Source organism: Pelophylax lessonae (assembly GCF_965119305.1).
Source record: "Pelophylax lessonae genome assembly, chromosome: 2".
Lineage (NCBI taxonomy): Eukaryota > Metazoa > Chordata > Amphibia > Anura > Ranidae > Pelophylax > Pelophylax lessonae.
In genome coordinates this window covers 697,400,613-697,415,443 of record NC_138769.1, presented here as the reverse complement: position 1 = coordinate 697,415,443, position 14,831 = coordinate 697,400,613, and the positions used below count along the sequence as shown (strand labels likewise).

The following is a 14,831-nucleotide window of genomic DNA, read 5'->3' as shown; positions in this document are numbered from 1 at the left end:
TAGCAACAGCTTAGCAACAAGGCAGGATGAGGGACAGCATCTTCTGGAGTATTTCAACCAGACTTCAGAAGGTATGTAAATGGTCTACACCTAGAGCAAGAGTATTATTCAACTTTGTATTATATATAGTTTATTTATTATTTATTTTTTACAGGACCCCCTTACCTGCATAGGCATTTTTTTGGGAAAGGTGAACACTTTAAGCCTTTGTAATCCTTATTACATTGTGTGGCACCAAGCAAGGTCTTAAAGGTTACACGCAAGCTTTAAAATGTAGCATTCAAGCCAGCAAGTATTTGGCACCCAGATTCAAAATTTCATCTTGAGGTCATTTCACAAACGATATTGTTAGTTTTCAAATTGTTGGATATGGTAAATGGGCACACTTTGTTTAATTACTAAATTAGGCCAAATAACTAACGACACCACAAAACAACGTATTTACTCCTTGGCCATTTCCCGCCTTGACTACCTTTACACAGGCTATCCCCCCTTCAGTCTATCATGAATGCTGCTGGCATCCCCCCTTTAGTCTATCATGAATGCTGCTGTCAGATTAATAGACCTTACTAACCGAACCGTGACTGCTTCCCCTATGCCAATCTCTTCACTTGCTTCCTCTACCCCATCGTAAAACATTTAAAATACTAACCACAACATACAAGGCCATCCACAACATCACATCACCCCAGCTACATCACCAACCATCTCTGTAGATATCGCTCAAATCGCCCTCTCCGCTCCTCCCAGGACCTCCTGCTCTCTAGCTCCCTTGTTACCTCCTTCCATGCCCAACTCCAGGACTTCTCCAGAGGCTCTCTCATCCTCTGGAACTACCTGACCCAGTATGTCCGGGCAGTTCCTACCCTGTCCGCTTTAGGCAATCCTTGAAAACACATATTCAGGGAAACCTACCCCACTTCCACCCAAGAACTGTACTCGAGTCCCCTCCATCAGATCATCCCCTGCAGCCACTACCTTTTGTACCACCTCCCCTTCCATTTAGGGCGTTTTCACACTAGCACTTTTGGTGCGTACACGGGTTCGATTGACGTCAGAATTTGGTTCTTTTTGATGTGAACACTGTCTTTGAATTTGGGTGCGCACGCGCGAACTGTACCCAGAGTCCACTTAAAAAGGGTGGTCTGGGATACGGTTGATGTGAACTCCAGTACGGTTCGCTTCTGATGAGAACGCAATCGTACCAAAGCAAGCAATTCTATCCATTTTGGCACCTTCTCGTTTACAGCGGTTGCCAAGCGACGAGAGTACGCGCCGGCTGCAGCTTGATGACACAAGTGTACCGCGGTTCAGATACAAAAATCAAATGTGAAATGTGAACACAGTCCATCGGGGGCAGGGGGAGGGGGGAGCAATCGAACTCGGGTTCGGACCAGGCAATCGCACCAAGTGTGAAAACACCCTTAGAGATTGTAACGCTCTATGAGCAGGACTCTCCTATTCCTTTAGCTTGTAAGCTCCATGAGCAGGACCCTCCTATTCCTTTAGCTTGTAAGCTCCATGAGCAGGACTATCCTATTCCTTTAGCTTGTAAGCTCCATGAGCAGGACTATCCTATTCCTTTAGCTTGTAAGCTCCATGAGCAGGGCCCTCCTATTCCTTTAGCTTGTAAGCTCCATGAGCAGGGCCCTCCTATTCCTTTAGCTTGTAAGCTCCATGAGCAGGACCCTCCTATTCCTTTAGCTTGTAAGCTCCATGAGCAGGACCCTCCTATTCCTTTAGCTTGTAAGCTCCATGAGCAGGACCCTCCTATTCCTTTTTTATTGAACTGTATTGTAAATTGTACTGTCCCCCTTTTTATTGTAAAGCGCTGCGTAAACTGTTGGTGCTGTAGAAATACTGACTAATAATAATAATAATAATAAATAGGGGGGGGGTTAAAGCCAAAGATTTTATGCCACTAGAGACTAGCTGGAGTAACACCTGACCGGCCAATTATTTTGTAATCAATAGACATTTAATGGCTGTGAAAGAAAATATTCCAAGTGACAAAAACTAAGCAATAGAAGGGATTAGTTCTAAGCAATGCCTGTGGAAGAAATTTAGTTTAAGCTGAAAATAGATTTCCTACCAGATTTAGACTTTTCAGTCCCATTCATTTGAATGTTTTCAGGTTTTAGGTTTGGAGCTTCATTTCTGTAGTCTGGCTCATCTTGTAAGCCTTCAGAATTGAATGGATTTTGTCTTGCCTAAAAAGAAAAGAATATATTTACGACTTGACAAGCCCTTGCTCAATTATACCTTTCAAAAGTTATGTATAGGCATTTTTGTTTTACATTTTGGAAAAAAGATAAAGGGTTAAAGCACATCAATTTTTAGCATTCATATTTTTGTCATTTTGTGTCCAGTTGGAGATTTCACGTGAACTTCCTGCCCCAAAGCAGCAACAGGAAGGAAAAGAAATCTCTACAAAGTGACAGCAATACCCCATAGAGAATTCAAGGGAAATCTTATTACACTGGGGGCACCTGTTCCAGTAACAGCTGTCTAAAAGGGAAATTATGCTTACTTTGTAAAGACTTAATTTCAGTTTCTATTATGTCACAGTGAGAGAAAGTGGAATGAAAGCTCCCCAACAGGGAAAAGATGGAAAAAATAGACTAGTAGGGGTTTTAACAGTTCAAAGCTGTGTTTCTCAACCTTTTCCCAGTTGGGGCACCCTTTAAAAATTATGGACATAAAATGGACATTCGAAAATGTAAAAACTATTCTAATAGTTTTCTTTTACATAATGCAGCAATATCCACACAAGTAGGACACCGAACGTTGGTTCTAATGTTCCACAGAGACTTGAAATCCCAATAAAACCATATCCTATGTGTTCCTCCCCAACCTCCGAATCACAGATGGAAAGGAACACCAAGAAATGCCTGCTTCAAACTTGTTTAATGTTCAGTGTTCTCACCTTTGGAGGGGAAAAAGTTCCGTTCCTCAAGTTCTCTTGTCCTTTTTCTGGGGGTGTAAAGCCAACTTTTCTTGAACTAAAAAAAAAAATATATATATATAAAATGATAGAATATGTAAAGAAAAAAATGTAATAATATCAATTGAATTGTTACTTGCATATACAGTAGGACATGTTCATGCTCTAGCAGACATTGGTGTGCACAGGAATATAGCCCTGCACATTTTGGATGACCAATGTCCAGCATAGTATGAACACAACCTGTTAAAGAGGAACTAAAACCATCAATTTAACAGTTTCCTAAAAGAAAAACGCAAGGTAAAGGTTGTCAATATTATTTAGATCCTAAAATAATCATGCCAAGGTTCCTAACTGAAGTTTTTTCCTTTACATTCCACCTACTAGTGGTTTTGGTGTAGGTTACATTCAAGGCAAGCCACTGATAACCGTTGCCAGCGTGCTCAAGCCCGCACTTGAAGGAACTTTCAAGCTGCCAAATGGCCATAGCCAAAATGTTCAGCACCAAGGTAACTGGAGATCTAAATAGAAGCCAAGATGGTGCCATCTAAGGCTGTAAAAGGATCAGAAGTCTTAGTTCCACTTTAAAAACCTTTCATTTAAATCCACTACATACATTCCGGGTGCAAAAAATTGTGCAAAACTCTTACATTTCATTTTCTTTAGTCAAATCCTGAGCAGCAAAATTTCACACTTCAGAGAAAGACCCTTGCCTTCTATATAGTGGTCTCTCTGCAGAGGCTGTCTCCTGGTGAGCCAAAGTTCCTCAATCAGCATAAGATTTGCTGATTGCAGATGACTGCAGTAGGATGTACCCTAAAAGTGTGAGGAACAAAGATGGTGTGGTACTGTGCCACCCTCATTTTTCCCCAGAGTTCAGAGGTCAGTAATAAAAATGGTCAGATTTAGAGTGGAAGAGAAGAAAAGTCAAACTAGAACAAATCTTAAAAATCAGCTCCAGTCCCATCACGTGATCCCACAGCTCCCGATGACCCGATTCATTGAGTGGCTGCTTCAGGGAGGGGGGGGGGTGGAGCCCTGGATGGGCCATGAGTGCCTATTGGTGATGTCACAGCTCCTGGAATTCACAGCCATTGTAGTGTGCAGGATCACATGGTTGGACCAGAGCAGATTAAAAATAGGCAAGTAGACAGAGGTTTATATTGGTTATTCAGAGCAGGGGAAAGGGAAAAAAAAAAAAAAAAAAAAAAAGAATAATTCTGGTTAGGCTTCTGTTCCACTTCAAGTCTCATGTTTATACGATTTACTGCCTAGTCATAGGAGATGACGCATTTGACGCAGTCTAGTTTTTTTTTTTGGTCAAAAAGTGCAGGGTAGAAGGAATGAAACAAAAGCTCACCTTTGATTCCCCTCCTGATTTTTAACCATTACATCTTCCTCGGCTTCATCTGGTGCTTCCATGACTCCAAACAACTCTGGAGGAATAAAAAGGTCTTGGTTGACACTGTTTACCCAGCGTCTCTTTGAACTCTCCTTATTGAGCTCACTTAGTTCAGCTAAAACACAAAAAGTTACCGTTAACAACATTTTCCCCCAAAAAAAACATTGAAGGGGGAGGGACAACAAAAAAAAAGAATCTAATTTCTACTGGCGGGGTATATCATGCCATGCGTCAGCTTCAATACATGCCATGTATAGGGTTGAGGGTGGTGTTGATCAGGCTACATGTGTGCAAAATTTGCTCTGTAGCTCTAAGTGTAAGGATGGATTCCAAGATCTCCCCTTGTGATGTCCTTATTTCACTATACATACTGCTGTGTTACGAATAGAGGAAGCTCTTGGAAGACCAGCTCTGTATACGGTGGAATCCACCCAAAGGCTCCCATCTATTACTGGTTGAGAGTGGCAGGATGCACATAAGATTGATTTACTCAAGAGTAGAGCATGTTCACTTTGCAAATAAGAACCAAAATGAAAATTTTATTGAATATCCAAATCCTATTCAAGGAAAAATGTTTACTTGCATACGAATAAATTCAACACAACTTCACCTGATTTGCCTAGCTAAGTGAATTTTTCTTTTTGCAAGGTGAAATTTCACTTATCTAGGGAAGGAGGTGAAATTGATCAGACTTCAAAAATCAAATCATTCAAGAACATACAATTGTGTATGCTTTTCAAAGTGAACTTTCAAAGCAATAGTAGAGACTCTCCTACTGTATTGGTTATCAAGCAATGCAACACATTTGTAGTGTAAGCACTACCCAACTCAAGATGTTAAAGATGCAAGCTTTCACGACCCCTTAGACCTCACTAAGTTAGGAGGTGGGCACCGAAGCCCAGGGTTTATTACCAGGTGTGGTAGGACTGTTGGGCAACTATTCCACAGCAAGACAAAGCAAAATGCTGTAAGGTTGATTTACAAAAGCTGGAGTGTGCAAAATCTGGTGCAGCTGTGCATGGTCGCCAATCAGCTTTTAACTTTTGCTTGTTCAATTTGAGCAAAAAAAAAAAAAAAAAAAATGGAAGCCCATTCGTTTCTATGCAGAGCTGCACCAGATTTTGCACTCTCCAGTTTTAATAAAATCAACCTCTGTCTTCTACCTGGAAAGTTCACACCCCCATGTCGCTGTGATGTGCAATGAAAGAAAAGGCACTGCATGCACTACTTTTTTTAGCGCAGTGTGAAAGCGTACACCACTTCACTCTCAGTAGACAGTAACCTTTCAATAAAAGTACGTTCGAACCAAAAAAAAAAAAAGAAAAAAAAAAAACACAAAAATGGCACTGCTGTCATAAACGCATACCACCAGCTGCATTCTAATGAATGAGCACCTTGTTTATTCAGTGGGGGGGGGGGGGGGGGGGGGGTTACAACTTCCAATTCCACTTTGACCACCTAGACAATTGCAGTGGAAGTTTTCCCCAACTCTATGCCTGCAGCCTTCTGGGACACATCACTGGTCCAAGAAGGCTGTGGGACCATTCACAAGGCGCAGAGCAGCTTGCACATGCGCAGTGGGAAACCAGCTATGAACTACAAGGAGTCACAGCCGGCTTTCCACAGTTAACATGCTGGTACCTCGAAGACTGGCAAAGAATCGGTCTGGGTGAGAACAGCACTGGATCCTTGGACAGGTACATGTGTGGTTTTTTTTTTTAATGTCAGCAGCTACATTTGTACATTTTTGTTTCCATTTTTAAATATTTGTTTCCAGGGTAATGATCCTCTAAGCCAGGGGTAGGGAACCTATGGCTCACGAGACAGACGTGGCTCTTTTGATGGCTGCATCTGGCTCACAGACAAATCTTTAATAAAGGGGGCGTGTCTGGACGTGAGCCACGCTGCACATGTTGTCCCAGAGCTCCTGCCGCGTCTACCATTCAATCCAGTGCCATCCGCGTAGCTGTGCCCGGTGCCTATGGAGTATGGAACCCGCGGCCTACTCGCGGTACCGCCGCCAGCTCGTGTGCTGTGCATCTGAGGGCCTTGGCAATCACCGCCCGGTAAGGAGACCTGCCATCCGCTCCCTGTGCCCCAACAGACACGATCTCTTTCCCCTCTGACACCCGGGGACCCGCGGGAGCTGCCTCTCACATACACTTCTGATGCCTTCGGCGGCCGGTCGCCATTTTCTCAGGGCCTATACTCTCCTCCATCACTCGCAGGCCTGCAGGTGCTTCACCACTGCGGCCTCATTGCACACCTGCCTGCTCTGCTCTCTTCCCGACCGGACTCCAGGCACTTTCACACGGCTCCATCTACTCACTGCATAGCTGCGGCCCATAAATATGAATATTAAATAAAGGTTCCCGACCCCTGAAATATAGTGTATGGCTCACGGAATTACATTTGAAAATATGTGGTGTTCATGGCTCTCTCAACCAAAAAGGTTCCCGACCCCTGCTCTAAGCTTTATACAAATTGAACAAGCTTGCATCTTTAATAACTAGACATGAACCGAAATATCGGCGGCCGAAACATATTAGCCAAAAATTGTGTTTTCGGCATTTTGCCGAGTAAGGCAACGGAAAAGTTCTTCATAGCTCAGGTGACTCAAAAACTGCACCAAAAAAAACGTATCAAGCATTATCGATGCGTTCTTGCTGCATTTTCAATGCGTTTTAACGGGGCAGTGCGTTTTTGGTGCAGTTTTTTTAAACTGACCAAAAATGCAGCAAGCAAGATTTTTAAGCACCACAACGGACCAGTGTGAAGACATACATAGAATATAAAAAGGGATGCATTTTTCTTTAGCTTTTTTTTTTGCGCTAAAGGTGCCAATAATGTGGTTGACTTTTTTTTTTTCAGGTTTCAGCAACGTGTATCCTGCATTTTTGTTATCAAAATTTCTATTTGGTGCACCTCTAACTTGAGTTAGCCAATAAAGTGTATAATTTAAACTACAAAATTTCAGAATTTCAACTAATTTACCATGATAAATGTAAATGAACAAGCTACTCATTTCAGTAAATCGGGATCAAAGTGTATGGCTACAGACTGAGGTGAGTTGTAGTTTTTCCATTTAAAAAAAACTGTGTGCAGCCTGCAGGGCCAATGAAAGCGAAAGAGTACCACGGAAATTGCTGTACAATTATCCTAAGTAAAACAATGGGGGGATATTTACTAAAACTGGAGCACTCGGCTTCTGGTGTGGCTGTGCATGGTAGGCAATAGGGGAAGTCCACCTTAACTCTAAAACCTCCACATCCACAATCTAACAGATCATTCTAATCTCCAGTGGAAGCTCCGCAGAGGACACGGCCAACAACGGCTGTGAAATGAATGGGGGGGGGGCGGGGACGTCACGCATAGACTTACTATGGGGCTTCAGTTTGTCGGCTGCCTCCCTCTGCACCCACGGCTGACAGCTCAGCGTGGGACTGGACCGATCGGATCAGCTTCAAAAAAAAAAAAAAGTTATGTATACCCATTTCTTTTTTACAGGGCTAGGTTCCTTTCACACGGCAAGGTCCGTTTTTTCTTCAGTTCAGTGAAGTGTTTTTTTTTTTTTTAAATGGGTTTTTTTTTTTAAATGGACACGTATGTCACTTTTTAGAGTCCGTTCCGTATGTCTGTTTTTCATCCATCTGTTTGTGGATGAAAAAATAGACATATTGTATGTCTATGGGCTAGCGGACGTTAGCGGATGACATCCGCTGACATCAGTTTTTGCGTCCATTCCGTTTTTAAAACTGGAAGAAAAAATAGGGTTCTCTCCAGTCTCAAGAACTGACGCAAAACGGATATCAGCGGATGGTCATCCGCCAACATCCGCTAGCCCATAGACCTACATTATGTCAGTTTTTAACCGGTTGCCGACTGCCGCACGACTATATACGGCGGCGGTCAGCCCCGGCCAGGCAAAGTGACATTATATATATATATATATATATTATATATTATATATATATATATATATATATATATATATATATATATATATATATATATATATATATATATATTTATTACACATATACACATCACTAGCCTGTCACTTGCTTGTGAGCCAATAGCGGGCGAGCGCGCGCCCGCGGAGGCACGCTCCTGCCCCGGCTCGTTCCCTAGCAAGTCCGTGCGTGTGACTGGCGGACCCGATGTCCGCCGTGAAGGGAGAAAGGCAGGCGGCTGATGTAAACAAGCCGCCTGTCATTCTCCCCTGTGTAGGAATGGTGATCATACGGTTCTACTATGTAGGACCGTTGATCACTGTTCCTACACCAGTAGCCATGTCCAATCACTGTTAGAAGCACGCCCCTAGGGACACACTTAACCCCACCTTCCCCAATAAAGTTAACCCCTTCCCTGCCAGTGTCATTTTGCAGTAACAGTGCATATGTATAGCACTGATTACTGTAGTAATGTCACTGGTAACCCCAAAAGTGTCAAAAATGTCAGTTAAGGGTCCGATCTGTCCGCCGCAATGTCGCAGTACCGCAAAAAAAAAAAAACACAGATCGCCGCCATTACGCGTTAAAAAAAAAAAAAAAAAATACAAAAATGACAAAAAAATCTTTCCCTTAGTTAGTAAACGCAATAACTTTTGCGCAAACCAAGCAAAATACGCTTTTTGTGATTTTCTTTACCAAACCTATGTAGCATAAAACAAATTGGCCAAAAATGTTAAAAAAATTTTGATTTTTAAATTCTTTTGGGAATTTCATATAAAAAAAAAATGTGAAAAATATTTTTGAAAAATTGACGCTCTTTTTTTGTTTATAGCGCAAAAAGTAAAAATCGCACAGGTGATCAAATACCACCAAAAGAAAGCTCTGTTTGTGGAAAAAAAAAAAGGACATCAAATTCGTTTAGGTACAGCGTCGCACGACCGCGCAATTGTCCGTTAAAGTCACGCAGTGCCGAATCGCAAAAAAAGCCCTGGTCAGGAAGGGGGTAAAATTTTCCGGGGCTTAAGTGGTTAATCTGAAAACGGGTGGATGAAAAATGGACATAGATTGTGGATATCTGTAGATGTAGAGATTTTAGTGTTAGGGCGGACTTATCCTTTACATTTTGACAATAATACCTGGGGAGCTTATTTGTTGCTTTGTAGAACTGCACCAGATTTTGAATGCTCCAATTATTAAATCACTCCCCAAGGAGAATTCGAGATCAGTGAGGGAAACGTGGGTGTAAGAAGGGCGTTTCGATGAGAGGTAGGGAGGGAAACACTGTGCCATGAAGATGGGGGTGGAGGTGTAGTCTGCGGTGGTGATTTGTAACCAACATCCATGCACTAATTGCCTCATGCAACTGCGAAAGCAGCAAGAGATAGGTTTAAAAGGCAATACCAAAAGATTCTAGCCATTCTCTACTCTATATAAAAAAAACAAAAAAATTAAAAAAAAAGAAAAGTGCTGGAAAATTTCACCACACTTCTTTCATTATATAGCCAAATGACAAAATATTTTTTCAGCTAAGTGACTGAATCTATCCAATGGGTCAGCAAAGAAGCTCCGCATCAAGCCTGTAAAAAGGAGAATAATTTTTTTTGCATGTGTCAATAGAATGACAGAAGGCATGGAAGGTGCAAGAATGGGATGGGGGGGCTTTTATATTTTTATCCTTTTGTACTTGGGACAGGGCTGCCAAGGAGGAACAAGCAGACATAATTTTGTGCACAAGCTTGCCCCATCACCTCTATGTAAAGCAAAAAAAAAAAAAAAAAAAAGCCAAAAAAAAAAAATATCAAAAAAGGAGGGAGGCAGATATTAAAAGCAAGCATCTAAAAGCACACAACACAGACCTACAACATGAGTTACGCACCTATTGTGGCTGGTTTTTTCCTTTTCCGAATTGACGCTCTGACCAGGTCAACTCCATGAATTTTTTCTCTATGACGTTTTGATTTGGCTTCGTAAAACCATTGTCCACTTTTGTATTTAAACTCATTTTCATCGTTCACTACATCTTGCAGGTGCCTGTAAAGCAACAAATAATACCGTAATGTACACATTTAAAGTGCTTGTAAAACAACCCATTCAGTTTAAAATTGAAATGAAAGGCAAAAATGTATGTATAGATCAAAAAAAAAAAAAAAAAAAAAATGGATTTTTGTAAAATCTTACCGTAAAATCCTTTTCTCTTAGCTCTTCGACAGACGTAGTCCTCGGTGATACACCACCTTCGGGTTATGTTACCTCCGCAGGAGCAGGACTAGACAGGAAATTAAAAAGCTCTGGCCACACCCTAGGGGCAGTCCCAGAGGGTATATCCTCTCTCTCTCTGCATCAGCAAATCAGTTATGTGAAAAAGCAGTGCTTAGAGAATTTAACCCAACCCAACTCCAAAACAGAGGGGCGGGGACTACGTCTGTCGATGAGCTAAGAGAAAAGGATTTTACGGTAAGATTTTACAAAAATCCATTTTTCTCTAGCGCTCATCGACAGACGTAGTCCTCGGTGATACACCACCTTCGGGACGTCCCAGAGCAGTATCACCACTGAGGGGTGGGAAAATGGAAATCAAATACCAATCTAGAAGGCCCAACCGGTGCCAACTAGAAGTTTACAATGCTCATCCTTAATGATGAGACTCAACAAAAAAATTTTTCAAACAGAAAAAAACCCTCGAGGTAGACCACCGGTCTCCTCAAATTGCGGCCTGCAAAACTTTGCGGCCAAATGAGGCATCCGCCGATGCCGTCACATCAATTTTATAGAATTTAGTAAAGGTATGTACCGACGACCAAGTGGCCGCCTTACATACCTGGACCACTGACGCCTGATGGCGAAAGGCCCAGGAAGTACTGAGCGCTCGAGTGGAGTGCGCCCTAACAGGGAACGGAGGACTCTGACCCTTAATAGAATAAGCCTGTACCACCGTTTGTCTAATCCATTTGGCAATGGTCGCGGCAGATGCAGGCAAACCCTTTCTGGGGCCATCCGTGATCACAAAAAGTGAATCCGTCTTACGGAATGATTCCGTAGCTTTCAGGTATACCCTGATTGCCCGAACCACATCCAAGGAATGCAACGCATGTTCCCGATGATGCTTGGGCTGAGGACACAAGGAAGGTAGTACAATATCTTCATTCAGATGAAAATCTGAAACCACCTTAGGAAGAAAAGATGGCTTAGGATGAAGTACTACCTTATCCCTATGAATCACTAGGTATGGGGACTGGCATGATAATGCAGCCAGTTCTGACACCCTGCGAGCAGAAGTAATAGCCACCAAGAAGACCACCTTCTGGGATAAAGTAAGCAAGGGAATCTCCCTGATGTTTTCAAAGGGAGGTTTCTGTAGAACCGACAAAACCAAATTAAGATCCCAGGGCGGTAAGGGCGCGCGGACTGGAGGAGCCAGGTGCCGCACCCCCTGGATGAAATTCCGCACCAAGGATTTGGTAGCTAAAGGTTTCTGAAAGAAGATTGCTAATGCTGAAACTTGACCCTTGATGGTGCTCAAGGCTAGCTTCTGCTCAACCCCTTGTTGCAAAAAGGCCAATATTCGAGACACCGAATAGGTACGTGGAGGAAATCCTAAAGATTCGCACCACGCAATATAAGTCTTCCATGTGTGATAATAGACTTTGCTGGAAGTCGCTTTCCTAGCTTTAATAAGGGTAGGAATGACAGAAGTAGACAAACCTCTGTCCTTCAGTACTTGGGTCTCAATGGCCAGGCCATTAAAACCAGCGACTGTAAAGCACGAAGGTAAATAGGTCCTTGAGACTACAGACACTCCCTGAGACGAAGTTCCCACGGAACGTCTGCGACTAACCTGTCCAAGTCGGCCAGGCCGGCTTGAAGAGGCCAGCCTAGAATTTCTAGGACCACTGGCGCTGATTGGATCTGAACCAGGCGTCCCTAGAGGTACCTGGCCCCGACCATCCGAGAAAGTCTGGTCGTTTTCTGTTCCCACACATTTATCAGATACCTGATAGTTATCAGGCAAGGTGATCTTTTCTGGTTGAACCTCAGGGACCGAAGTCACCCGACTAGAGGCTACTTGGCCTATCTGGTCAATCAGATCCGATTCCTGTGAGGTATCGGGACTAATCTTAGGAAAAGGTAAAGGAAAAGATCTATACAGGGAACGGTAGCTACCGCTTCCTGTACTAAAATGTTGGAAGGGAAGAATCGCACCGGTAGTAGTGGTTGATGCTCGATCTAATGTCCTGAATACCGGTGAAAACGTCCCCCCACCCTGAAATTGGGTGGGGGCGCACCTTCAGGCTGTGTACTCCTTTACTTCGGGTTTGGCTGGGTTGGTCCTCTGCTTGTCCGACCAGCCCTTCTTGAACCCTCCTGGAGGAGTCTTGCCTTTCCCGGAAGTACCAGCCGGGCGTCCTTTATGGGCGGTAAAGAAAGGTCCTCGCTTGTTGCGAGGTTCCTTAGCTTTTGCAGCCTGTGGCAAAAAAGTACTCTTGCCCCCGGTGGCATCCTTAATGATTTCATCTAGGTTGGCTCCAAATAGACGATTCCCCTGGAAAGGGAGATTGGTCAAAGTCTTTTTGGAACCTAGGTCAGCTGACCAGCATTTTAACCACAGCACACGTCTGAGGATCACTGCTAACTTAGATGCATGCCCTAACAAGGGAGTAGTGTCCAAGGCTGCGTCACAGATAAACCGTAGCCCTTGTATGATCTGTTCTATCAAATCAGATGTCTCCTGGGGAATATCTTTTCCCCTAAGATCTTGGCGTACCATCTTCGCCCATTCTGTAAGTGTCTGGGAAACTAGACCAATAACAATTACTGGTCTAAATGCTGACCCTATCAGAGAAAAGATAGTGCGGGACTCCGCTTCTATCTTTCGATCCACCGGATCCTTAAAGGACGAAGTGTCCTCCACTGGAATAACCGTGGCTTTATTCAGCCTGGAAATAGGCGGATCCACGACTGGTGGTACCGTCCATTTCTTAATGATGGATTCCTCAAACGGATAGCGTCTAGCAATACGCTTGGAAATAGTAAAGGTACGTTTAGAATGTTCCCATTCTCCTTTAATCTGATTTCCAAAACATTTAGGTACAGGAAAAGCCTTCGCCGTCTTGATGGGCTTATTAGTCCCAAAAGGCCTCTCTGTTTCAGTTGCCTCTGCCGGTAAAGCCTCAAGTTTTAAGGTTTCTTGCACTGCCACAACTAGTGCGTCCACCAATGCTTCTTCCTGAATTATAGCAGGAGAAGAAGCGTCCTCCTCACTGTCTGAGGGGGCTTTACCTGGGATAGCAGCCCTTGCAGAGGAACCTGCAACTGCCGTGACCATCTCTGAATCAGAGTCAGAGGTGTCAGATAGTATAGGGGTAGGCGGGGGTCGCTTCCTTGACCCCCGTCCCTGACAGGCCGCCTCCACCCGAGCCACCATAGACTCCAAAATTGCTGTAAATGACTCTATACTCTGTACACCGGCGGGTCCCGAGGCCCCCTCGAGGGAAACAGGTGGGGGAATCTGTGTGGCAGGGTCCATAAAAACTCCAGTTACTTCCTGGATGATATAATTCAAAGTAAAGAAAAACTTTTTTTTTTTTTTTTTTTTGACCCTCAGCGCCACAAAAAACCCCTTAGTGTTACCTGCTAGGGATCCCTATCGATCGAGAGAGAGAGAGATAGACCCCCAGGCTCACCACTTGATGTTCAGAGTTGAACTGCAACAGCTTACAGCGCTGTCTTAGACAAACAGGAAGTCTTTTGGCTGGCTGCCCAGGAAGAAAGGAGGCGGCTCCGCCCCTCTGTACGCCTTCCGGCGCCTCCCCCAAGCTCCACGAGGTGTAGAATCACCTAAAACATGGCCGCCCCCATGCTGGAGACACGAGGCTACGCCAAAATGGCGGCTCGTGCGATCCAGCAAAAAAAATGGCGGCGGCCTGTGCTGACTAGCGGTGTGCTACAGGCACACAACACTCTCTCTGCATGGGGATATGGCGTGTTTGGCGGTACCGGCCCTGGCGGACCGCATGGCCGTTCGGGAGGCCTGCTATTAGCTGGAGATCTGACTTGGAAGGCAGTCTACATGTCCATGGCTTCTGACTGGTAGGTAGCTTATACTTAACCCATAAGATTCCCAGAATGCCACAGATTACATCTTTAAAACATGTATACAATAGATAGTTAGCTCCCAAACCAAGCCTCCTGGCTTTTGCACACATAAAATCACACTCAAAGTAGGAGGATTTGTGACATGTTATAGGATAGAAAGAAACTCTTTCTTACCATACAGAGAGGGGCCCGCGTTCACCACAAAACCCGTCAGGGAAAACAGGGGGAACATACTACTCACCATACCGGAACCAGGCGGGCACCAACTCCTGACAGTACCCCTCTCCACCGGGGCGGGAGGGCTGTCGACCGATACAGACGCCGTGACTCATGGTCTTTGGCGTTTCAGTGAGACGTTTAACTCGCGGGTGCAGTCCTTTAATGGGACTTTGTCGCGGCCGACTCAGCGCGGAGCTATGGCCTGCACGCGCTCGTAGGC

At 44.0% G+C, this 14,831-nt stretch overlaps 1 protein-coding gene across 1 annotated transcript in view; it reads right to left on the bottom strand.

Moving 5' to 3' along the window:
* Positions 1-14,831, bottom strand: part of SYTL2 (synaptotagmin like 2) — a 133,042-nt gene that overhangs the window by 91,906 nt on the left and 26,305 nt on the right. The window contains exons 2-5 of the mRNA XM_082248204.1: positions 10,176-10,330; positions 4,305-4,461; positions 2,927-3,002; positions 2,093-2,210 (exon numbers count right to left, since the gene is read on the bottom strand). Coding sequence (XP_082104330.1) covers positions 2,093-2,210; positions 2,927-3,002; positions 4,305-4,461; positions 10,176-10,330 — 506 coding nt within the window. The remainder of the gene's footprint in view (positions 1-2,092; positions 2,211-2,926; positions 3,003-4,304; positions 4,462-10,175; positions 10,331-14,831) is intronic.